Source organism: Mytilus galloprovincialis, unplaced genomic scaffold, assembly GCF_965363235.1.
Source record: "Mytilus galloprovincialis unplaced genomic scaffold, xbMytGall1.hap1.1 HAP1_SCAFFOLD_31, whole genome shotgun sequence".
In the NCBI taxonomy this organism is placed as follows: Eukaryota; Metazoa; Mollusca; class Bivalvia; order Mytilida; family Mytilidae; genus Mytilus; species Mytilus galloprovincialis.
The window spans coordinates 135290-162695 of record NW_027467982.1 but is presented as its reverse complement, the minus strand read 5'-3'; the positions used below and the strand labels follow the sequence as shown (position 1 = coordinate 162695).

Genomic DNA, 27406 nt, shown 5'->3' with positions numbered 1-27406 from the left:
ATCAAATAATTTTTTTATTGATTACTGGGTACTTTTTACATAAGAGAAATATTCAGCTACAATAATTATGGGATATGACTATAACAACTATAATATAGGTCACAATTTATTTAAAAAAAGGAGCGACAAACACCTCGTTATCATTTAATCAGACCAAGGAGGTTATATGTCTCATATAACCTCCTTAATCACTGAGACAAACAAACGAAACTGATAATTATAATCTAAGACTACTGTGATTACAATATATATATATAATATATTATATTATGTTGTGTTTATTTGTGGTCATTCAGGTCACAATTGTTTGTCGGTATTTAGCTAACAAGTGCTGCGCATGACTTTTAAATGGTTCTGGGGACGTATTCCGGTGCTGCATTCGAACGGTTCTGTGACCGTACCGGCTGCCGTATACTGATGAGTTGAGAACAATTATCCTCGGCACAACATGGCGTCATCCTCGAAACCTAAACGCAAACGCCAACGGCACAGCTCAAATTCAGAAGATGATCCACTGTGGACAAATAGATTAGATGGCGATTATTATTCCGCATCAAGCGATAAGAAGAAGAAATTAACTGCACTGAGTAGTTACATTCCGCGTGAAACAAGTGATTGGACGATGAGCGAACTAGAAAATCTTCAGATTAATTGGAACTGGATCGACCCATCCACGAAGAGCATTGATGAATTTTTCGACATGTTTTCAAATATAAATGCAGGTTTGCCACCCCTCGATGCAGATTTAATCAAGATGATGGATTATTTGAATGCTAACTTGACATTTGACACAAGTGTCAAAGAACTTGAACAGGAAAATTATGTTAAAGTTAGAGAATATCTTGTTAAAAACTTTCTTCCCAAAGTTGATGCTGATTCAGATGAACACCATGATGATGAAGAGTTGATGAAAACTGTGGGTAGTAGTTCCAGGTAAAATTAAAATTACCATCTTTTCATTCACTACTGCAATGTCAGTCAGGTACTTCTCAAGTTCTTGTAGCTTTCATGTCAATCGGGCCCTTAGTCGATCCGCCCCAATATAAAAAAATATTTATAGGGAATAAAAATTAAGATACGATGCAGTCTTGTAACTCCGCCCATCTAAGGCTTTGATCGTGTATATTTCTTCTTTATTATATAAAAATTGCATCAAATTTGATTTGAATCTATTCACTGAAAACTCAATGTTACGTACATTTTTTACTATCTTATTTCCGCAATCATATATCTGAAAAGATTTGAAAATCAATCAGACAAATGGGTCACCTCTGTTTTCACAGAAGTGTGGTTGTCCGGTAAGTCCGTCCATGCGTAGTAAACATGTATGGATGACAGGTTTATCATCATGATCATATATTAACGAACTAGAACTTAAGGAAATGATGTTTTATCATGTTTATAAATGGACCACTAAGAAAGGAACTTTAGATGAACAAAATAAAAAAATTCAAGCCAATATGATAAAGAAATTGTTGAAATAGAAAAATAAACCAAAAATATAAAAAAAAACAGAAAATAAAGAAAAGTAAAAAATATGATTATAGATAAAGATAAGAATGTCAATAGCATGGTTAAAAGTATTTTCTTTAAAAAAATGCCCTCATTCAACATGTTCGGTATTCTGAATTGCAGTTACTTAGACACCATCATCCTTGTCAATGGGTTTAAAGTCTGTGCAGTATCATGAGTATATAGTGGTTTTAATATATAACCCAAAATTTTAATTTCAGAGTCAATATATTTTATTTTCAGTCTTTAAAATCGAAAAAAAAACCACCAAAAAAACAGAAAGCTTGTGTCAAACTTTTCCATACATCATTGTACATATTTATTAAAGATAATGGATCTTTAAGATTTTTTTTATTATTTTGCCTTATATTAAATGGCATTGTCTCCCTTTTTAGATCACCGGAGCCCAAAGGGCCCCATGTGAGCTTATGCCATCACTTGGCGTCCTTCGTCGTCTGTTGTCATAAAATATTTCAAAAATCTTCTTCTCTGAAACTCCAAAGATTTGATCCATGGTCAAACATGGCCACCATGGCTACAAATAGAACATAGGGGTCAAATGCAGTTTTTAGCTTATATCTTAAAAACTAAAGCTTTTAGAGCAAATCTGACATGGAGTTAAATTGTTCAATTTGTCAAGATCTATCGGCCCTGAAATTATCAGACAAATCGAGCAACCCATTGTTGGGTTTCTGCCACCAAATTGGTAGTTTTAACAAAATTTTGCAGTTTTTTGTTATTATCTTGAATATTATTATAGATAGATATAAGAAGAAGTCTTAAAAGCTGTACATGTATTTCATGCTTATCTTCGAAAAGCAGCAGGAAGAGTTGATATTCCTGCTGAGGTCCTGACAAACGTTATTAGAACTTCTAATAAAAGATCCAACTATAAAGACCTTGAATCAGGGCCGTAACTACAATGAGGCAGACGAGGCAATTGCTGGCAAAAAAAAATAATAAGGGAAAAAAAGAAAATGGAGAAAGTTAGGCATGCATGCAGAGGGTAGAACACATCCTTGCATTTTAACATCAAGAATTAAGTAATGCATACTTCGAATAGTAATTTATGTTGACGTGCAGCTTCTGTACTTTTATTTCAACGTAATATCTCTGTATCTGATTACCATCGCCAGTAAACCGGCATTTGGTTCTGTAATTATTTATTTCCCGTTAAAATGAATTATTGATAATGGATATTTCCAACATTATCAGTTCGCAAAGTAAATCAAAATTAAAATAGTTTGAATTCTTCACCTTGCTCAGTTAATATTATTAAAGAAGCATTCACAGATCACACATGAATACCTAAACACCCCACAATTTGTATGTAGTTCTCTTTCAAATAAAATGAAGATTTGAGGCATTTTCAAATGTTTTGCTACAAACCTGGCTGCTATTCGAAAACAAAACATTTATTTTGGATGGATGGAGGATTTGTTTGGTTTAACGGCAAATACATGAAGTAGGCTTTCTTTTAGCTATATATAGAGAGCAAGTTACAAAATGTATGTGATTATTCCATTCAAATGTTAAAAGGACAGGACAAGACCTTGGCAGAATGACAATTTGATTGCTTGATACTTTGAATTTCCATGGAGTATTGTGGGAATACTTTGGGCTTGTGAAATAAAGACGGTCGCACAATTAACCATGGTAAAGGTGACTAGAGAGTATTTAATTTTTATCATTATTGATTGGGTGTAATAAAATTGAGAATGGAAATGTGGAATGTGTCAAAGAGACAACAACCCGACCAAAGAGCAGAAAACAGCCGAAGGCCACCAATGGGTCTTCAGTACAGCGAGAAAATCCTGAATCCAGAGGTGTGCTTCAGCTGGCCTCTAAACAATAATGTGTACTACAGTACACACAGAGAGGATGTAATGTCATACTCCCTACACTGTAAAAACTTGGTGTCACACCAAGAAATTCCAGCAACTCTCTCCAAATCTTGGGAGGAAACTTGGACTAATTCCTCCCTAAAACTCCTTAATTGTTTATTACCTTGGTGTGGTTTCTCCCAACAACATGATTTTTATTGCTATGATTACCTTTGAAGTGTGCCATTAGTAGATGACTACAATAAACATTTCTTGTGTTTCCTGTCATTAAATGACAGTCACAAAAATGATGAAAAGTGTGAGATTTGTTAAATTTAATCAGAGACATATTATAATCTGATTTTATTAAAGAATCCTGTACAACTTTATTTATTATAATTATATTCAGCATTTGTTCTGACAGTGTTGGTTTTTCATACCTAAGAAACATACAAAAACAAACAAAACATCACCTGTAAGTGGAGTATTATTAATAGAAAATAAAGACATATATATTTTAATTGAATTTATTCAATCGTTTTTTCTAAATTTAAATGATAAGAAATAAAGGAAGATTATATAAATATAATATATATATGTAATTTATCTACATTATTTTATTTTATTCATTATTTTTTTTTTGTATCATTACTATTATTTTTTAAACCATGTATATGGACCATAATTTGCTATTGGGCTCCGTTTCCTATAACTATAGAAAAGTGATAAAATGTGAATTACTGTAAGAAAAGTTGCAACTACATCTAAAGATGCCATTATTTTTATCAACATACAAGTGTATGCTACTCTTCCCTAGAAAAAAAAATAAAATATACGAATATCAAAGATTCTACAACCGTATTTTTGTGTCGTTTCTCGCGACCAATAAGAATAGTGAGAAGAAAATGCCCAGAACTATAAGTATTTATGTAGCAGATGTAAGAACAGTGGCGTGATTTTTGTGTCGGATTTCGTAACGCAATTTTTAGATGATGTAATCTGCTTTGTTGTAATAGCATTCTTAAAAACAATATGCAAATATGAACTCTTGCGAGATGTTCAAACAGATAAATCCAAGATGATTTACATTCTTGTTTTGATCTTCGTAATAATTAAGTAAGAAAATTACTTTATCGTTATGCGTTACATTTCACAGGAAACAGAAGTCCAGTTATATATTAAAATTGTTTTTGTCCTAAAGTTCTAATCATTTCCAGTCATACGTGAAACATGTGACTAACATGTGATAACGCCATTACGGCCGGATGTACGAAATACTAGGTCTAAACATTGTTTTTGTTTCCAACGGGATGTTAGCAAACATAATCTGTAGACTTGTTTCGTCTTGTTTAAAAGAGGAAAATACAATTGTCAAAGAGATTGCGCCGGTGGTCTGTTATTTTTCCTATGTGCATAATGTTAAATACGATCCTGTGTGAAAATAAATGCACAATGACTTGACAAAATCGACTTCATATTTGACAGACGTTAGAACACACTTTGTTTCCCGATATTTTACCGTAAATATGAAACAAAAACAATAAATATGATACAAACAACGGAGGTAACAAGATATATTTCGAACCATAATGTTACAATTTTCGGCCAGGGGGCCTCAATCGGCGGCTCCCATTAAACCCCTGCCTCGTCTGTTCCCAAGGCCTAGTTACAGCCCTGTGAATTGTTTATTTAGAGCTAATTTCCTAATGCATGTAGAGCAAGACTTTCAGGTTAGCTTACTTACTTGCTTTGTTTGTATATTGTACAATTTTATTGGGATAACGTCCAATTAAATGTAAATATAATATATACAGGTTTAACTATGCCTATATATATTGTTTGAAGATGTCAAAGCTTGAGTTAAAAGTTTATACAAACAAAGCAAGCAAGCCACCAAAGTTTTACTCTACAAGAATTAGGAAATTAGCTCTTAGTAAATTTTAATAGCTATGATTTTAATTGAATTAAGTGATTACGACCAGCCTTACTTTGGTTCACGATCATCAGACAATTGTTGAATAAACAAACCAATTACAAATGTATCTATAGACTAATGATCATTATGGTAATTACATTATTATGTGTTCCAGTGGATTGTGAATATCTATTTATCTCTTCTATGTGTCGGAATTGAATATAAACTTTTCCCAATTGTATTCTGAGTTATCATGGAAAATAACTTCATATTCATATAGAGTGGGGTGCTCATTTTCGCCATATCTTTCCATGTTTTCTTCAGTTTATGTTCAGGTCTTTATGTTTTTGAAGTATACTGATATTTCTATATGAAGATAACTTCAAATGCAAAATATTCTTAGCTTGAAAGCGTGTTTGTTTTGAGTAAAATCATCTGCAGAGTTGGATTAAAGGGTGTTTGAAATTTCCTAACATTTTGTCGATGGGAGACACATATTCGCCGTTTTGACATATCTATTTAAAACCAAATAACTGCAGCTTTTAACTTTATTTATCAAATAAATTTCATTATAGACGAATAGCAGACATTTGAAAGATGTAAAAAACTGAAATTTAGGGCAATCAGTCAAACAATTATTTAGGAATGCTTCTTTGAAATCGTTTTTGTCATTCAGGAAATTGGCTGAAAATCGTTGTCCATTTTTCGGTCCTTTGCCGTAGGTGCCGAAGTTTAGTCACATTTTCTAAAATAATCATATTTGTTATAAAAATATGATTTAACAGCATATTTCTTCCATTTCAACCATCCTTTGAAGTTTTTACACCTCAAAATCATAAAACGGCGAAATTGTGTCCACGGCGAATATGAGCGCCCCACTCTACTAATATCGATGCTGCTTAACAAATTGTACAAATCATACTGATTACTCATTTTTGTATCGATTTAAAGTAATTCATCTGAATGTTTCTCTAAACATGCTAAAGGTAATATTAGGCATCCTTCACTTACCTGCTGTCACTATTCATCGATACTTTTTACAAATTCCATTTATACTGATTCAGATATGTCACAAAATCCGCCGAAGTTAATTATTCATTATTATTTTATTATAGGGCCGGATCAACTAAGGGTGGATAATAATAACTTGTACAAGTAGTACCCCTGACTGAATGTGTCAAGTTTGCAGCATTCTAGACACTTCAGCACCGAGACAAATCGTCACCAGCATGGTGACAGACATTATGTTCTCAACAACTTTGCTTTATATTTTAAAAATCACATTTTTCTAATACTGGATGTTGACTTGACAATGGTAAAACATGGACCAGAGACGGATATGTTAAATCTGTGTACGTTTTCAAAGCACGATTGCTTTTAAGAAGTTCTTCACAGTTATTTCTTCAGGAAAATACTCTAAATGAATGTAAGATAAAGGTATCAGTGATAATTTTAGCATTTTGGAAAATTTGTATGCATAATTAAACCTCACAGCTGTAAAACTGTCAGACAACTTCTTATGGGAGTTATTGCCCTTACACATGGAAATGACAAATGTTACCATTTTTTTTCCATTTTTATACGACTGCAAAAAAATTTTTGTGGTCGTATATTGGTATGAAGTCGGCGTCGTTGTCGTTGTCGTCAGAAGACACATTGGTTTTCGCACTCTAACTTTAATTTAAGTGAATAGATCTCTATGAAATTTTACCATAAGGTTCAATACCACAACAGAAAGGTTAAGATTGATTTTAGGGATAATGGTACCAACAGTTAAGGAATAAGGGGTCAAAAAGGGGACAAAAAAAACCTTCCAGACATAACTTGTGTGTTAGTGTATGGATCTCTCTGACATTGTACCACAAGGTTCCATATCACAAAGGGAATGCTGGGATTGATTATGGGGGTAATTGCCTTAAAATTTTAGGAATTAGGGGCCAAAAAAGGGGCAAAAAACAAGCATTTTTCTAGTTTCATGACAATAACTTGTGTGTAAGTGTATGGAATTTTCTGAAATTGTACTACAAGGGTCCATATTACAAAGGGAAAGCTGGAATTGAGTTTGGGGGTAATTGCCCAAAACGTTTAGGAATTTGGGGCCAAAAAGGGGCCTAAAAACAAGCATTTTTCTACTTTCAAGACAATAACTTGTGTGTAAGTGTATTGATCTTTCTGAAATTATACTACAAGGTTCCATATCACAAAGGGAAAGCTTGGTTTGAGGTTGGGGTAATTGCCCTGAACATTTAGGAATTTGGGGCCAAAAAGGGGCCTAAAAACAAGCATTTTTCTACTTTCAAGACAATAACTTGTGTTCAAGTGTATATATGGATCTCTCTGAAATTGTACTGCAATGTACCATACTATAAAGGGAAGGCTGGGATTGAGTTTGGGGGTAATGAATCATAAGGGCCACAGGTTCAAAAAATTTGGGGGAGGGATTTTTTTTTCCTTTTTTTTCCTTTTTTTTCTTTAAAATTTTCCATTTTAAATTGGTTATTTCTGATTTATATATAAAAGCAAATAATAATGATATGGTTTGAATAGGTAAATTAAAAATATCTTTAAGTTCTTAGACCACATTCATTCTGTGTCAGAAACCTATGCTGTGTCAAATATTTAACCACAATCCAAATTCAGTGCTGTATCAAGCTTGAATGTTGTGTCCATACTTGCCCCAACTGTTCAGGTTTCGACCTCTGTGGTCGTATCAAGCTGCACCCAGCGGAGCATTTTATTTACATTTATAAGTTTTCATTATTTACAGGCCCTCATTAAAATTCAAATATCTGTAATTGGGAGATATCTGTATTGTATTTTAAGCTTGGCCTTCGTGAAACGTAGATTTGACTGTCACAAATTGAGTTTACCTATATACTGAGCTAGCAACGAAATACAATACAGATATCTCCATTCTAATGCAACATATTAAAATAAATTCCATTTGATAAATATTTTGGCTTACTTCCCAAAGTTGGTTTCCGTCCTCTAACTTTAGTTTGCCTCAACCAAATGTTATAAAACTTCTACAAAAGGCTTATTACCACAAAACACAGATCAAGTTTAAATTTCAGTGGCGTCACTTAAACCGTTCTAGAGTTATGCCCCTTTACAAATGGAAAAATTGCTGAATTTTTCATTCCCGTTCTCTAGTTTAGGAGGGGCCTCAGTGGCCGAGTGGTCTAAGTAGTTACTACTGTAATCACTAGCCAGTCAACACTGAGGTTGTGAGTTCGAATCCCGCTTGTGCGGGTGCACTAGACTCCAATCTAAATTGACTAGGATTGTCAGTTTTCCTATCACAGGTCGGTGGTTTTCTCCTGGCACTCCGTCTCCCTCCACCAATAAAAATTGGCCCAAAAGCGGTGCTTAAAAGTGGCGTTAAAACACCAAAAATCAAATCAAATCTAGTTCAGGTTGCCTCAACCAAATGTTATGAAACTTATTCACAATGCTTATTACCATAAAACACAGATCAAGTTTGAGTTTTGGTAGTGTCACTTTTACTGTTCTAGAGTTATGCCCCTTTACAAATGGAAAAAATACTAGTTTTCCTTTCCATTCCCTAACTAAAGTTAGCCTCAACCAAATGTTATGAAACTTATACACAATGCTTAATACCACAAAATACAGACATGACAGATCAAGTTTGAATTTTGGTGGTGTCACTTTTACTGTTCTAGAGTTATGCCCCTTTACAAATGGAATAATTGCTGAATTTTTTGTTTCTGTTCTCTACCTTCAGTTTGCCTCAACGAAATGTTATAAAACTTATACACAATACATATAACCACAAAACTCAGATCAAGTACAAATTTGAGTAGCGTCACTTTTACTGTTCTTCAGTTATGTCCCTTTCAAGGTTACCGCTGGCGTTCTCCATTTTCGCATTTTGCAAAAAAATAAAAATTGTGGCCATTAAAATTCATCATTTGCGAAAGAATTTGGCGAAAGAAATATACATAATGATTTGATTTCATCCATCTTATTTATTTTTCGTTTTGGCGACGCACGTGTTTCAAGCATATTTTTACGTCTCAACTTTTTCATTTACGATGGTCCAGAAAAGAAAACTGTTGTTATGAAGAAATATATTCAACAGGTTGGGAACAACTCCTCAAATAAGTAACCCTTCAATGTAATAACTATCCCTTAAATCAGGGATCAATTTCAAGTGATAAAAAAAAAATGTTTTGTTGTAAAAACCACTTCTTAGTACAAAAGGGCACATATTCATATCATTTGAAGAAACTTTTCCCAAAGAACTATACAACTATCTGGTATTATATGGTCAAAACATGTCCAAGAATTTTGTAATATTCCTGGACTTATACATGTATCTTCTTTATTTTTAAAAATAAGTGGACCCCTCTTTAAGAAAAGTTGTTCCAAATATAATGAATTTTTCCCCTTTTAAGTTAAAAAAAAGCTAAATTTTTCTTTTTACTTTTCTACAACAGCAAAATGATCCCTTGTCTGAGGGACAGTCCCTTATTTAAGGGATATCCCACATTTGGAGGGTTGTTCCAAAACCTGTTGAAAAGTAAGAAAAGTCTCTGCCTTTAGTCTTTATCCTTCAACTGGAAGGGAAATGTATATCCGATAAACTTTTGAAGATGAATCTTGTGTCCCAGAAGTCAAAATTATGATGTCTATATTGCTATTTTTATAGTATCTTTTAAAAAGTAAATGGGGGGGGGGGGGGGGGGGAGTTAGAAAGAAGGAACATTTTAAACGAAAAATATATTTATGTAAGTTGGTGAAAAAAATAATTGACTCGGGGAAAACCCTGCCCTTTATAACTTTATATGATATGCTAGCGGGGGCATCATCTGTGTCCCATAGACATATTCCCCATTTATTTGATTTTGCATATATATATATGTACAGGTACGACTCAAATAGACACCAAGTCTGACTTAATAATAGATTATAGAACAAGTTTCCAAATCGACAGCAGATTCTATGCACCTCTAAGCAGTGTCCAGTTCTTATATAAATAATTAGGATTTTTTTTTCAGAGTTTTGATACATCATATTGAAGCTGGAAGACATGACTTTCAAAATGACCTAAAAGAAATACTTTATGATTTGTTGTTGACTTCTAGAACAGTGGAAGAAATGAGGTTCACAACAATGCTGGAGAAGTTTTGCAGAATGTGTAACCTAAAGGGAAGGTAAATTCTTTAAAAAATATGGTGAAAATAAATTTTGACCATTACTATCATGACTATTGACAAGACTGTTTCTTTAACCACTTTGTGCTTAACCTTAACATACTGCAGAATGAGGACTGACTTTTCAGGGTTTTTTTTCACATTGCTGGACTATTGTGTTACAATACATGTACATACATGTAAAACCAGTAAGATCTTGTTTTTTTTAAATTGAGAATAGCAGTAAGATTCCTTACCAACATCTTGCTACAACAAGAATTGAAACAACATGAGCAAGCTTAATTAGTGGAATGAAAATGTTATTTCTTTATAATTTTGAAATTCAGACAGACATGATACAATGTATATGTAACACTTCCAAAAGTGTCAATCTCCCCAACAATGCCCAAACGTGTCCTCAAAATCCTAAATGATCCAAAGGTGTTCAATTATTATTATTTGCAAAGCGTGTCCACTTTAAAACACCAGAACATCTCAAAACTTTTAGCAATAATATGTCCTCAATAAAGGCAATAACTTTTATGGCAATTTAATTTTTGAAAACATGATTAAAGACGTCTGGTTTTGGTTGCAGGATTCTAAAACAGATCAAACAACATCTGCAGGAAATAAAGGTATTATGTTTGGTAAAGACGAATGCCCAAGACATGGAACATTATCCTGTCTATCCACAGTGAAAGATGATATCAATGACTTCTGCTTTCAAATAGACACCAGATAAGAATTAAAGAATGGCACAATAAAAATGCGTTTTGCTTGCAGTGGTTTTATTGTCGAGCCTGCGACTTTAGTTGCAGAAAGCTCGACTTAGGGATAGTGTTCCGGCGGCGGCTACGGCGGCGGCTACGGCGGCGGCTACGGCGGCGGCGGTGTTAGCTCACTTCTTAAAAGCTATATATTTTAGAAGGTGGAAGACCTAGATGCTTCATACTTTGTATATAGATGCCTCATGTTACGAAGTTTCTGTCAGTCACATGTCCAATGTCCTTGACCTCATTTTTATGGTTCAGTGACTACTTGAAAAAAAAGTTAAAATTTTTTGTATTGTTGAATTCTCTCTTATTCTAAGTAATAGGATAACTATATTTGGAATGTGTGTACCTTGCAAGGTCCTCATGCCAGTCATACAGTTTTCACTTTTAGCCCAAATTGTACCTTGTCCTATAAACATTTAGGAAGATCAAAATCAGTGACAAGAAAAGCATCAACAAAAAACCTCACAAAAATATTTAGCCCTTGACATATTTAAAATCCATGAAATATTGTAACCACCTTAAATAACTGATTAAAACAAGATCGCAATCGATTGACTCGACCTAAATCATCAAATCCTGGTACCCTGTATATGAAAATGATGAAAGGTTAATTTTGAAAATGGTTCTTTTTGTAGTATAGGATTGGTCGAGGAAACCATGATCAAGGATGTACGTGTTGTGGCAGTTCCAGACTTAACTTTCAGAATTTCATCAAATGAAATGCCTGATGTAATACAGATAATGACAGTTGCAGAGGTACTTCTTCATATATAAATAAAGTAAAAAAAATTCAGGCTTGTGTGTCAACAATTAATTTTCATTTCCAATTGTAAAACATATAACTCAAAAACTGTGAAAGTACTTATATTTTCGTGGTACATGTGGTATGAGCAAAAGCTACAATACATGTTCATGGATTTTAGTTTTTTGAAAAAAATCAGTGGAGAAATTTTAAGCCATCTGATATAAACCTTCGATATAAATTCTTTAAATATTTGGCAAAAATAGTACACAGGAGAGCACTTACAAGACTAGACTTAAGAAATCTGCATACAGAACTATGTATCAGATATCAGAATGCAATTTTTAGCTCAACTGGCCCAAAGGGCCAAGTGAGCTTTTCTCATCACTTGGCGTCCATCATCATCGTCGTCCCTTAACTTTTACAAAAATCATATCCTCTGAAACTACTGGTCCAAATTAAAGCAAACTTTGCCTAAATCATCCTTAGGGTATCTAGTTATAAAAAAACTATTCGATGACCCCGCCCATTAACCAAGATGGCCACCATGGCTAAAAATAGAACATGGGTGTAAAATGCAGTTTTTGGCTTATATCTCTGAAACTAAAGCATTTAGAGCAAATCTGACAGGGGTGAATATGTTCATCAGGCCAAGATCTATCTGCCCTGAAATTTTCAGATGCATCAGACAATCCGTTGTTGGGTTGCTGCCTCTGAATTTGTAATTTTAAGGAAATTTTGCAGTTTTTTGTTATTATCTTGAATATTATAATAGATCAGTCAGGGGCATTACTTAAACAAGTAACAATTAAAATTACCTATACAAGTAATGTTGAAAACGAGGCTAATTTAAATATAACTTATACAAGTTATTTTTCTAAATATTATTTTTATAGGTGTTTAAGAATACAGATTTTACTAGCTTTAAATAATTTTCACAGTTATCTGGTTATTTTTCCCTTGATATATAAAAACTAATTCTTCAGAAACACTAATTAACTTTCCCACACACTTATCTTACATACCAACGCTTCTGGGTCAAAGATTGGTCTCTTGGGACTATTAAATTATCATTTTCCTCTAAAATCTTGAAGGTAGACTGATATAAATAGATTGATACTTGTGAATTAATTAAGACCTGAAGTTATTTATAATTTGTAACCTAATTCAATTATGTGCCTTTAATAGGTAAGTGTAATTTCTATTTTTTTTCAAAAATGTTAAAAATAACTTATTCAAGTAATATTTTTGACATTATTTTCAAAGTAACCCTTTATCTCTATACTCCTCTCAAATCTGATAAATTCTTTATTTTATCATATAAAATGGTGTTTAAAATCATGAAAACTACATTTAGTCTATGAAGACCGATTGGTTTTCGCACTCTTAACTTTAGTTTAAGTGAATGGATCTCTATGAAATTTTACCATAAGGTTCGATACCACAAAAGGAAAGTTGGGATTGATTTTGGGGATTATGGTACAAACAGTTAAGGAATTAGGGGCCAAAAATAAGCATTTTTGTAACTTCCTGACATAACTTGTGTGTTAGTGTATGGATCTCTCTGACATTGTACCACAAGGTTCCATATCACAAAGGGAATGTTTGGATTGATTTTGGGGGTAATTGCCTTAAAATTTTAGGAATTAGGGGCTAAAAAAGGGGCAAAAAACAAGCATTTTTCTAGTTTCATGACAATAACTTGTGTGTAAGTGTATGGAATTTTCTGAAATTGTACTACAAGGGTCCATATTACAAAGGGAAAGCTGGAATTGAGTTTTGGGGGTAATTGCCCAAAACGTTTAGGAAAAAGGGGCCAAAAATAAGCATTTTTCTAGTTTCCAGACAATAACTTGTGCAAGTGTATGTATCTCTCTGAAATTGTACTGCAAGGTTCCATATCACAAAGGGAATGTTTGGATTGATTTTGGGGTAATTGCCTCAAAATTGTAGGAATTAGGGGCAAAAAAAGGGGCAAAAAACAAGCATTTTTCTAGAGTCATGACAATAACTTGTGTGTAAGTGTATGGATCTTTATGAAATTGTACTACAAGGTTCCATATCACAAAGGGAAAGCTGGGTTTGAGTTTGGGGGTAATTACTTTAAATGTTTAGGAATATGGGGCCAAAAAGAGGCCAAAAAACAGGCATTTTTATACGACCGCAAAATTTGAAAAAATTTTCGTCGTATATTGCTATCACGTTGGCGTCGTCGTCTGCGTCGTCGTCGTCGTCTGAATACTTTTAGTTTTTGCACTCGAACTTTAGTAAAAGTGAATAGAAATCTATGAAATTTTAACACAAGGTTTATGACCACAAAAGAAAGGTTGGTATTGATTTTGGGAGTTTTGGTCCCAATATTTTAGGAATTAGGGGCCAAAAAAGGCCCAAATAAGCATTTTCTTGGTTTTCGCACTATAACTATAGTTTAAGTTAATATAAATCTATGAAATTTTGACACAAGGTTTATGACGACAAAAGAAATCTTGGGATTGATTTTGGGAGTGTTGGTTTCAACATTTTAGGAATTAGGGTCCAAAAAAGGGCCCAAATAAGCATTGTTCTTGGTTTTCGCACAATAACTTTAGTTTAAGTAAATAGAAATCAATGAAATTTAAACACAATGTTTTTTTCCACAAAAGGAAGGTTGGTATAGATTGTGGGAGTTTAGGTCCCAACAGTTTAGGAATAAGGGGCCAAAAAGGGACCCAAAAAAGCATTTTTCTTGGTTTTTGCACCATAACGTTAGTATAAGTAAATAGAAATCTATGAAATTTAAACACAATGTTTTTTTCCTCAAAAGGAAGGTTGGTATTGATTTTGGGAGTTTAGGTCCCAACAGTTTAGGAATTAGGGGCCAAAAAGGGACCCAAAAAGGTATTTTTCTTGGTTTTTGCACCATAACGTTAGTATAAGTAAATAGAAATCTATGAAATTTAAACACAAGGTCTATGACCATAAAAGGAAGGTTGGTATTGATTTTCGGAGTTTTGGTCCCAACAGTTTAGGAATAAGGGGCCCAAAGGGTCCAAAATTAAACTTTGTTTGATTTTATCAAAATTGAATAATTGGGGTTCTTTGATATGCTGAATCTAACTGTGTATGTAGATTCTTAACTTTTGGTCTCGTTTTCAAATTGGTCTACATTAAGGTCCAAAGGGTCAAAAATTAAACTTAGTTTGATTTTGACAAAAAATGAATCGGTTGGGTTCTTTGATATGCTGAATCTAAAAATGTACTTAGATTCTTGATTATTGGCCCAGTTTTCAAGTTGGTCCAAATCGGGGTCCAAAATTAAACTTTGTTTGATTTCATCACAAATTGAATAAATGGGGTTCTTTGATATGCCAAATCTAACTGTGTATGTAGATTCTTCATTTTTGGTCTTGTTTTCAAATTGGTCTACATTGGTCCAAATCAGGATCTAAAATTTTTATATTAAGTATTGTGCAATAGCAAGTCTTTTCAATTGCACAGTATTGCGCAATGGCAAGAAATATCTAATTACACAATATTGGGAAATAGCAATTTTTTTTTTAATTAGAGTTATCTTTCTTTGTCCAGAATAGTAAGCAAGAAATATCTAATTGCACAATGTTGTGCAATAGCAAGAATTTTTTTTAATTGGAGTTATCTTTCTTTGTCCAGAATCAACTTAAATCTTTGTTATATACAATATACAATGTATATTCACTTTTTACTACCAACTAATAAATTAAAATAATCTTTACCATTCAGTGATAACAAGCAGTTTTGTTTACATCTTAATATTTTATGATGTATTTAAATGAGTAGTTATTGTTGCAAACTCCATTAGAAATTTTAATTGAGATTAGTTTTGGAATAAGGGAAAGGGGGATGTGATTAAAAAAATTAGGTTCCATTTTCTCATTTGAAATTTCATAAATAAAAAGAAAATTTCTTCAAACATTTTTTGAGAGGATTAATATTCAACAGCATAGTGAATTGCTGTAAGAGAAAACAAAAATTTTAAGTTCATTAGAACACATTCATTCTGTGTCAGAAACCTATGCTGTGTCAACTATTTAATCACAATCCAAATTTAGAGCTGAATCCAGCTTGAATGTTGTGTCCATACTTGCCCCAACCGTTCAGGGTTCAACCTCTGCGGTCGTATAAAGCTACGCCCTGTGGAGCATCTGGTTCTAGTTTCCAGACAATAACTTGTGTTCAGGTGTATAGATCTCTATGAAATTGTACTGCAAGGTACCATACCACAAAGGGAAGGCTGGTATTGAGTTTGGGGGTGATGAATCATAAGGGGGTTCACAAAATTAGGGGGGGGGGATTTTTTTTCCCTTTTTTCTTCTTTAAAATTTTCCATTTTAAATTGGTTATTTATGATTTATATATAAAAGCAAATGATAATGATATGGTTTGAATAGGTAAATTAAAAATTTTTTTAGTTCTTAGAGCACATTCATTCTGTGTCAGAAACCTATGCTATGTCAAATATTTAATCACAATCCAAATTCAGTGCTGTATCAAGCTTGAATGTTGTGTCCATACTTGCCCCAACTGTTCAGGGTTCGACCTCTGCGGTCGTATCAAGCTGCACCCAGCGGAGCATTTTATTGTAGTCTTTTACAAAAATCTCCTCTGAAATTACTGTGCCAAATTAAACCAAACTTGGCCTAAATTATGCTTAGGGTATCTTCTTTAAAAAATGTATCCGATGACCACACCCATTGACCAAGATGGCTGCCATGGCTAGAAATAGAACCTTGTGGTCAAATGCAGATTTTGGCTTATATATCTGAAACTAAAGCATTTAGAGCAAATCTGAGAAGGAGTAAAATTGTTTATCAGGTACAAATCTTTCTGCCCTGAAATTTTCAAATGCATCAGACAACCTGTTGTTGGGTTGCTGCCCCTGAATTGTTAATTTTAAGGAAATTTTGCAGTTTTTTTATGCCCGTTTACGGGTCGTATTATGGTATACCGTTGACCGTCTGTCCGTCCGTCCTTCGTCAACATGTCGGACATTAACTCAAAAAAGCTTTAACCAATATGCATGAAACTTTGGTGAATTGTTTATATCTATTGACGTGAGCTCCCTTTCATTTTTTATAAATTTCAGAATTACCGTTTCCAAGTTTTGGGGTTTTATTCATATAACCAATTCCAAGTTCTTTGGCTACATTTATTCAGAAACCTATAATATGTCAAATATTTAATTACAATCCAAATTCAGACCTGTATCAAGCTTGAATATTGTGTCCATTTTTGCCCCAACTGTTCAGGGTTGGACCTCTGGGGGCGTATCCAGCTGCGCTCAGCGAAGCAGTTTATTGGTTATAACCTTGAATATTATAATAGAAAGAGATAAACTGTAAACAGCAAAGTAAGCTCTACAAATAAGTCACCATGATCAAAATTGTCAATTGACCACTTCAGGAGTTAATCTTCTACAAAAATTTTCTGCTCTGAAACTACTGGGCCAAGCTCATTATAGATAGAGATAACTGTAAGCAAGAATGTTCAGTAAAGTAAGTTCTACAAACAAGTCACTGACACAAAAACAGAGAGTTTTGTCATGAATTCTATTCTTGTCTTAAATAATGTAGAGTGTCCTTTGTTTAATATGCACTGCAACACATTGACCAAGGTGAGCAACACCGGCTCTTAAGAGCCTCTAGTTATTATTGCGATATTAAACCAGTCAAATTATTTGTATAAAGAAACCTTGCAATAATTTCTGAATGTACAGTAGTTATTAATTATGAATTAGTGGGTCCTATATGGTTTTCCTTGTTCTTAGGTTAAAGTTTCAACCAATGATTCATTAGTTGATCAAAAGATTCATGTTACTAGACAAAAACCAGAGGCTATTGATACATGTGATAAGGAGACACTTCAAACTATGGATCCATCAAAGATAAGAGGATTTAGCCAACATGTTGGACAGCTGATCATTGGACTAGGCAATTCTTGCTTCAAAAAAGAATGTCTTGGCCTTTTGCTCCATGAGACAAAGGTAATGTTAATATATAGCTAATTGATTAAAATGTTTCGATCAACTCTTAAATGATTAACACTTTCAGTCCAGTAAAATTAATGATCCCTTTTGATAGATAAATGATATTTTCTATAAAATTGCATTACTATCAGTACAAATCAGTTTAGTTATTTGGATGCCCTGTCCCGATGTCATGGTCTAGCGACTTTGTATTAATTGTCAATGCTGCTGTCCCTCAAATTGTCTTTTTCAGAATTTTCTGCTGACAGCAAGACATTTCTCTGTGTCAGCAGTTAATTATACCCCACACAACAAATAAGGACTTACTATGTAGATGTGCATATCGACAGGAAATTACGATTTTTTTTTGTAGGAGTTATGCCCCTTTAACTTAGAATTTTGGCCAAAATATACTACTGCAACAGTTTGTCATCCCAACTTCTCTGAAACCACACAACAGAATTTCATGAAACTTTGTAGATAATAAGGACTTACTATGTACATGTGCATATCGACAGGAAATTACGAATTTTTTTTTGTAGGAGTTATGCCCCTTTTACTTAGAATTTTGGCCAAAATATACTACTGCAACAGTTTGTCATCCCAACTTCTCTGAAACCACACAACAGAATTTCATGAAACTTTGTAGATAATAAGGACTTACTATGTAGATGTGCATATCGACAGGAAATTACGATTTTTTTTTTTGTAGAAGTTATGCCCCTTTAACTTAAAATTTTGGCCAAAATATACTACTGCAACAGTTTGTCATCCCAACTTCTCTGAAACCACACATCAGAATTTCATGAAACTTTGTAGATAATAAGGACTTACTATGTAGATGTGCATATCGACAGGAAATTACGATTTTTTTTTTGTAGGAGTTATGCCCCTGTAACTTAGAACTTTGGCCAAAATATACTACTGCAACAGTTTGTCATCCAAACTTCTCTGAAACCACACAACAGAATTTCATGAAACTTTGTAGATAATAAGGACTTACTATGTAGATGTGCATATCGGCAGGAAATTACGATTCAATTTTTATTGTAGGAGTAATGCCCCTTTAACTTAGAATTTTGGCCAAAATATACTACTGCAACAGTTTGTCATCGCAACTCCTCTGAAACCACACAACAGAATTTCATGAAACTTTGTAGATAATAAGGACATACTATGTAGATGTGCATATCGACAAGAAATTACGATTCAATTTTTTTCTAGAAGTTATGCCCCTTTTACCTAGAATTTTGGCCAAAATATACTACTGCAACAGTTTGTCATTGCAACTTCTCTGAAACCACACAACAAAATTTCATGACACTTTGTAGATAATAAGGACATACTATGTAGATGAACTTATTGCAGGAAATTACGATTCAATTTTTTTTCTAGGAGTTATGCCCCTTAGAACTTAGAATTTTGGCCCAATTATACTACTGCAACAGTTGAAACTTTGTAGTTTATGAGGACATAATATGTTAATTGTGCATATCCACAAGAAAATTTTTATCAGTTGACTTTTGTAGAGTTATGAGTCTTTGAACTTAGGAATCTGGTGAGATTTTGTTTGTCAAGTGACAATGTGGGGGTGTGGGGTATGTGAGGTTCTTTAATTTTTTTATTAAAATTATTTTTAGGGTTTCCCCTTAGCAAATCATGGACTTTGCAAGGGGAAGGGTTTATCATTTTGTGGAGCAAGATCACTGGGTACTTCTACTTTTTTTCCAGTGTGCTATATTCACAAATATCAGTTTAAAGTGTCTTTTATACCATCTCTTGGGCAGGTAACAAGTAACTTTCTAGTGGTATACTAATTAAGTATAACTGATTTTTCTTTTCAGATACTGATAACATGCCTGTCTACATCACCCAGGTATTGTACATATATCAAAGATAAATTAGGTCCAGAAGACAAAGCTACTCTGCATTTTATTGGACCTTATGATATATTAAAGGCAAGGGAGAGGAGCCAGCTGATAAAAGCTTTTCTACGTTTAGGAAACCGACAAAGATTAGGAATACCAAAAGTATAATCTGCCTTTTGTGTTACTAGAATCTGCTCACCCTATCAAAGCTAAAGTGAATACCAAAGTTGATTCATAGTAATGAATATAGAGGTGTAATACCACCAAATCATGGTACGTCACATCTGGTTGCATACGAAAGTAGGTCTTAAAAAATATTCCCTTGAATTTGACCGTTGTAGGTAATTAATCCTACATTTTATTGCAGTAAAACTATTTCTGTGTCATAAACATATGTCTTGGGTATTTCAAAACACCATTATTTTTATTTGTGATTTCTATAGAAAATTTTGTAATCTTGAGGTTACATGGTTACTAAACCTTGTACACAGATAGAATAAGAGGAGAAATTTGATTGGTTAACTTCCAATGATTTTTATTTTCTTATATGCAATGAAATGTTATGTGAAACTTTTTCTATAGAACTGGACAGGATAAAACTTTACTCATGCCAAGTATTTCTTTATTTGAAACAAAGATAAATTCTGCACAATTTTTTGAAAAGTGCAAATTTAACAAAGACTAATAGGGGAAAATCAATGATGGTATTACACCTAGAGGTGGAATCTCTTAAAATACATTTATTTTTTAGTACAAAATCTTAGTGAAATTGTTGCCACAACATTTTGTAATTCAAGAACAAAGCAACAAAAAGTTTATTTATACAGCATCAGAGTTATTTTCAGAGCTAGATATAAAGATATGTATATATATTAACATTATTGTGACATAGGAAATGTACTAGAAAATGCAAGAATGGTGAAATTCATCTATTATCCATTACTTATCATCCCCTGTTTGACACATTGCAAGGGACATAGAAATACCCTGCATCCATCCAGTCTTGTAAGTGCTCTCCTGTGTACTATTCTTGCAAGATATTTATAGAATTTATATTGAAGGTCAGCAATGTCTAGAACAAGTTTGAAAAATCAGTGCAGATCAATTTTTATGCCCCCGCCATAGCGGAGGGGGTATTGCGATTAACCCTTGTCCGTCTGTACGTCCGTCCCAAAATTGGTTTCCCTTCTCTAACTTTAGTTTGCCTCCACCAAATGTTATGAAATTTATACACAATGCTTATTACCACAAAAACACAGATCAAGTTTGAATTTTGGTGGCGTCACTTTTACTGTTCTAAAGTTATGCCCTTCTACAAATGGAAAAATTGTTGACTTTTTGGTATCCCTTCTCTTACTTTAGTTTGCCTCAACCAAATGTTATGAATCTTATGTTGTGTTTTGTGTACTATTGTTTGTCTGTTTGTCTTTATCTTTTGTAGCCATGGCGTTGTCAGTTTATTTTTGATCTAGGAGTTTGAATGTCCCTCTGGTATCTTTCGCCCCTCTTATATGCACAATGCCAATTACCACAAAACACAGATCATGTTTCAATTTTTGGGGCGTCACTTTTACCGTTCTTGTATAAAAATTACCATCATGTAACATCTATCAGCCCAGCCCTGACATATAAAAGTATATTTACAGTAAACATCTTATTTATTTGTAAACCTGTTTTCTCTTAACCATACATACAGATTTTATTACTATTTGCCTTTTTAGTTCACCTGGCACGAGGTCCACTGTGAGCTTTTGACATCACTTATTGTCAACTGTCGTCTTCTGTTAAATTATACATAGATCATCTCCTCTGCAACTACTAAACCAAATTTAACCAAACATGGCAAAAATTATCAACGGGATATCTATTTTAAAAAGTGTGTCATCTCAACCTGCCTGCCGACAAACATGGTTCACATGGCTAAAAATATAAGAGCAATTTTTGTCTATTAACTTGAAAGCGCTATAGATAAAGAAAATTGGGCAGGAACAAATATTTCAGAATGATGAGATCTACATAATATCATTTGACATCAAAACTGTCAGATCACTTCTTATACGAGTTATTGCCCTTAATTGAGTTTAGTAAAAAGTTATGTTTGCCTATTATTTCGAATTATGATAGATAGACAGAAACTTTAAATAGCAAAAATGATCAACAAGACAAGAAAATTAATAAATAAGTCAACATTATTGAAATCCCCAGTCAACCCCTTATTGAAGTTGTTGCCCTTTAATGACGATGTTTCCCTTTTTTTCCAGGATTACCAATTTCTTGAAAACTATGATAAATAAAACTTTAAAATGCAAAAATTATTGGCAAGACAAGATCAACAAATAAGTCAATATTTTGCAGTTTTGTCTATTTCCTTGAAAACTATATAGATAGATAAAAAATTGTAATAGAAAAATGATCACCAGGACAACATCTACAGATAAGCCATAATGGCTGAAATCTTTAGTTGATTTGATTAAATTTTTTGAGTTATTTACCATTTAATGATAATTATTACTATTTTTTTTCTTTTTTGCCTTTTATCTTGAAAACTATAATAGATATATAGAAACTTTAAAAACAAAAAAATATTCAGCTGAATAGAATCTACAAATGTGTTAAAATGACTTAAATTGCAAGTTAACTAATAAAGTTATTCTCCTTTTATGATGATTTTTACTTAAAAGTGGCCATTCTGAAAGATGCAGGTGAGCAACACAGGCTCTTTAAGAGTTCTGTTTATTGACAAAAGCATTAAAAGACAGGTGTTAAATTTTAACTGAATGTATTCGACTTTGTTCTTATATCTATATTGTTATTCTTATTTGTGCATATGCAAAAATGATGGCAGTTATTTATACACATTAATAGATAACTTGTAAAAGAAATATGTGATATTTAAACAAAAAATAATCTACTTGATTGTGTTTTACTTTGAATATAAGTTTGCTTTCTATTATTATGGACAATAAAATCAATTCTTACTTTGTTTCTGTTTAAGATGATGAATTGTGCAGGAACATATATATAAATAGTAACAATATAATGCATTGAACTTTCTTGACCAGATTTTATTTTTACCTGAGCCACAACAAAACTTCAGACTCGCCTATAAAATGCTATATTTTTGAGTAACTACACATTCAAATAATTTATTTAATAAATAGTGTTTTTTTATTTTAATCAGTATATTACGGGTGAAATATTCTATATATTTACTAAATTTTTAAAGAGAGTTTTCAATTGCAAAAATTGTACTTGCTAAACATGTAATTTTAATATGTTGTTACTGATGACAAAATAGAGTTCAAGTTCAATAATGACGATTTTGACTTTTACCGTTCAAGAGTTATGGCTCTTGAAAGATCGTAAAATGGTGTTTCCATTCACGTTGTTGCATTTACTCACAAACCATTCAATCTAAGCTTTTCAAATTTTAATATGCTGATACTGATGACAAAATAGAGGTCAAATTTGATATTGACGATTTTCACTTTCACCAATCATCAGTAATGGTTCTTGTGATATTGCCAGGACACAAATAAATGCTAATAAATCTGGTTTGCTGTCGTTGTGACAGCCTCTTGTTATTGGTTGCAGTCGAAACTCGCTGCATCCAATCAAAAAGCGCCTATAACATGAACACGTGTAAATGTAAGACATGTTTGTAAACAGTTGCCACATGTTTATTGTGCAACAAGTCTTTACATCCCTAAACATATGAAAATATTAATTGACAACTTGAAGGTTTTTAATCAACTATTAGAAGTTCCTGTGTGTATGTCTCATGCACAAATGCATGAATGTTGACATATATTTTTCGTTTCCGGCTTTACCAAGTGTGTAGAATCTACATGTTTTTACCTCCAAATTGAAGAGTTCAAGTTCTACCATTGGTCAAGAATAATGTATTTGGAATGGGTGTGACTTTAATCTTCCAATAGATGGCGCAACATTGTTATCACAAATCTTGACTCAATCCACCAAGGGTGAAGAGAACGGGTGTTGATGGTAACCTTTGGCTAGCGAAGATAATGAACTAGGCGTTTTCACTAATTAAAAGGAAAATAATGTCAACATTGAAATTGTCATCTTCGTCATCGTCTGAATACTTTTAGTTTTCGCACTCTAACTTTAGTAACAGTGAATAGAAATCTATGAAATTTTAACACAAGGTTTATGACCACAAAAGGAAGGTTGGGAGTGATTTTGGGAGTTTTGGTCCCAAGATTTTAGGAATAAGGGGCCAAAAAAGGGCCCAAATAAGCATTAATCTTCGTTTTCGCACAATAACTTTAGTATAAGTAAATAGAAATCAATGAAATTTAAACACAAGGTTTATGACCACAAAAGGAAGGTTGGGATTGATTTTGGGAGTTTTGGTCCCAAGATTTTAAGAATTAGGGGCCAAAAAAGGCCCAAATAAGCATTTTCTTGGTATTCGCACTATAACTTTAGTTTAAGTAAATAGAAATCCATAGTTGAAAGCAAGCTATGAAAGACCCTAATCTGATAAAAAGTAAAACCAAACAATAACCAGAAACATATGTATTAGACAAGTGCAACCACTGAATTACAGTCTTGTTACCTTGAGACAGTAAAAAAAACATAACCTCGGAATTAAAGTCTCCTGAATTTGAACAGGGTTCAACCCTCCTCTAAGCCAGGACAGTGGTTTAACATCATCACAAAATTAAACTAAAACACTAGAGACATAAAGTACTGATCTATGAGTACTCACAGTTACTGCAAGCTAGTTTCCAATTAATTGCAGCAACAACTAATGAATGAATCATGTTTGCAGACTAAAATATCAATTAGTACTGTGACTACTATTTTAATAATATATGTGAAAAGATGTCAAATGCAGTCTTTTTTTAAATGTATTGGTTAAATTTCACAAGTTAGTCATTGTTTAAAATTATTTGTTCCAATTATTGAAAGAATGCACCCATTTTGTGAAATAAGGATTATATCTTCATGATCTTGTCAATGAAGAACTTGTGTCAAATGCATTCCTGATTACAAAATTAATATTATTACCAATCATATCTGAGTATATAAAAATCCAAAATTTAAAACCTACCACAAACACATTATGTCCACTCTATTTTGTTTATTTGCTTAAGCTATATCAAATGGTGTCTGCCATGTTGGATTGTAGCAGAAAACTATCTGCCTAGATTTTTAAAGAAATGTGCAATTTTTTAAAAGAAGAATGTTTAATTCATTCCTTAAACTTTTTCTAAATGAAGAACATGGTGTCTTCTGTCATGTTTTTTACAAATACAGAAATTTAAGTTAATTATGTATGCACTTTTTGCTTTTAGGTCTATCAACAAGTGCAAACCATCTTGAATAGTGTAAACTCGAAACAAATGTATTGAATTTTACTAATGGAAGTAAAAAATGTTTTAATTTTTTCAATTATATTATCTTACTGGGTTTTACTGTGAGTTTTAAGTTTGCTTGTGAGCAGGACAATGAAATAAATCTACACTACCAAGAAATTGTATCTTAAACTTAATAAAATCAACATGGACTAATCTAGTATCTAGAAGACCAATGTAGATTCGATATCGATACACGACTTTTCGTATGCATGTTGTTTTGTCCACATGGCCTGAATCCTCTTTCTTGAAAATTGATGACTGAAGTTGGCTGTAACCAATTCTCATATAATCTGAAGAATGATTGTAGGTTTAAATTAATAGGCAGCAACTTTTAAAAATCAATGTAAGTGTGTTAGCCATATTAGGTGAGGTCTTATTTTAGCATAAATCAATACTTCAGTCTGTGTTAATACAAAGATGTATTTATATTTTTACATGTGGTATTCCTATCGAATGAATTTTTGAGTTACTTGCATTTGAGATATATTTATTTAAGACTATTGGATCACACATTTTTATGCTTCCTTTGCAGTTCATCTTATACATTGTTATATTAAGTCTTTTGTTTGATTGAACACATGACAAATCTTTATTTAATTTATTATAACTTTTCATGTGGTTTTATTATTTGAGTTTGATTGTCAAGTTATAGAAATTGTGTTTCTCATAAGAAGTCATATGTATATGTGTAATCTGGAGCGTTTTGACAACATAAATGTATTTAGCAGACTTTTAAAACCTGTTTTCTTTCATCCTGATGTCCTTATTCTCAATTTAAACGCACAATTAATGTGTTTATGTGAAAAAAAATCAAATAAGCAACTCGCTCTCACCCTCTTACACAACCTAACAAAGAAATAGAGTTTAGAGCATTTCTGACATAGGATAAAATTGTTTTTCAGGTCAAGATTATCTACAAACGTAACAACACATTGTTTGGTTGCTGCCCCTATAATGTAATTTTAAGGAACACCGATTTTTGCATTTTTTTATGTTGTTTATTGACGACAAACCATTTTCTATATTTGAAAATGCCTGTACCAAGTCAGGAATATGACAGTTCTTGTCCATTCGTTTTTGGTGCGTTTTGTCATTTGATTTTGCCATGTGATTATGGACTTTCTGATTAGATTTTCCTCTTGAGTTCAGTATTTTTGTGATGTTGCTTTTTGGTATGATATATACTTTTTATACTGACAATGTAGACAAAGGTGTATTCCCCTTTACTATTTTTGAATTATTGGCTTCTAAACACTAATTCACTGATATTTTCCAATATCTACCAGGCCTCTTGTTTCAACTTCATCAACCTTGCAGTGCAAATGGAGTGGGAAACAAAAATCAAACATTCACTGATAGGTAAATACTAGTAGAAAAAATGTTTCTTAAAGAATAAATTTAATACAACAAATCATCTGTAAAGTGATCCACATGCTCTGTGTTGATTTTTTTTTTTTATCAAAGTCAAGATTTGGTAAAATTTAGTAACAAACTCATAAGTAAATAAGCCTGCAATTAACAACCACTGAATGATATATTTATTTTTGAAAACACATTATAGAATCATAATCAATTTTAAAATGTAACATACTGGACTTAGATAAGTATATATTAAGTTCAATAATTTTAATAACATTTGAATGACATGAGATATTTTCCTGAATTTAGGTAGATTTTTGTTGTCGGAATATTTGAGATAGCATAAGCTGGCAAGAACTTTTTTGGTGTAGCTGTGATGAAAAATTGTAATTTTCATTTATGTGTTTATTATGTAGATGCATTTCCATTTCATGGACTTATACACTTCAGTCAACATGATAACTTATGCAAATCTATTCTGTTTATACATTGTACAAAAACATTTTACATTTAATTGATGCCAGTTTATTATTATATCATTATTTTTCTTTGAATAAGCTTATACATATAAACTATATTTATTGAAGTTGAATGAACTTATTTATATACACAATGAATTTATGGATTAAGATAAATTTGTAATTTTTGAATAAGCACTTATTTATTATTAATGCAGGCAACGGGTGAAATTACTTTTTATTTTGGAAATATTTTAATAGCAGATATATATATTTATAAACCGATTGAATTATTACTTTTTTTTTTTGCAGAAAATGTAATCAGTTTTTCGTGTTGATATGTAAACATTATAATTATAATTTTTATTCTTTATTATAATATTCCCATTCATGTATATGTTAAAGAAATAAACAATGTATATACTTGTAA

The 27406-nt window shown here is 32.5% G+C and overlaps 1 protein-coding gene across 2 annotated transcripts; it reads left to right on the top strand.

Annotated features, from left to right (window-relative positions):
- Positions 1-345: 345 nt before the first annotated feature.
- LOC143059872 (uncharacterized) lies at positions 346-27406 on the top strand. 2 transcript variants are annotated; one of them, XR_012973649.1, is made up of 6 exons: positions 346-933; positions 10272-10427; positions 11818-11938; positions 17707-17922; positions 19749-20024; positions 20492-27406. XR_012973649.1 is itself a non-coding variant. In XM_076233440.1 (5 exons), exons 1-5 carry the CDS (start codon positions 449-451, stop codon positions 19938-19940), a joined length of 1170 nt encoding a protein of 389 aa, XP_076089555.1. In that variant the 5' UTR covers positions 347-448; the 3' UTR covers positions 19941-27406. The 2 variants fall into 2 exon arrangements, 1 of the variants encoding a protein (XP_076089555.1); XM_076233440.1 differs by having other exon boundaries at positions 347-933; positions 19749-27406.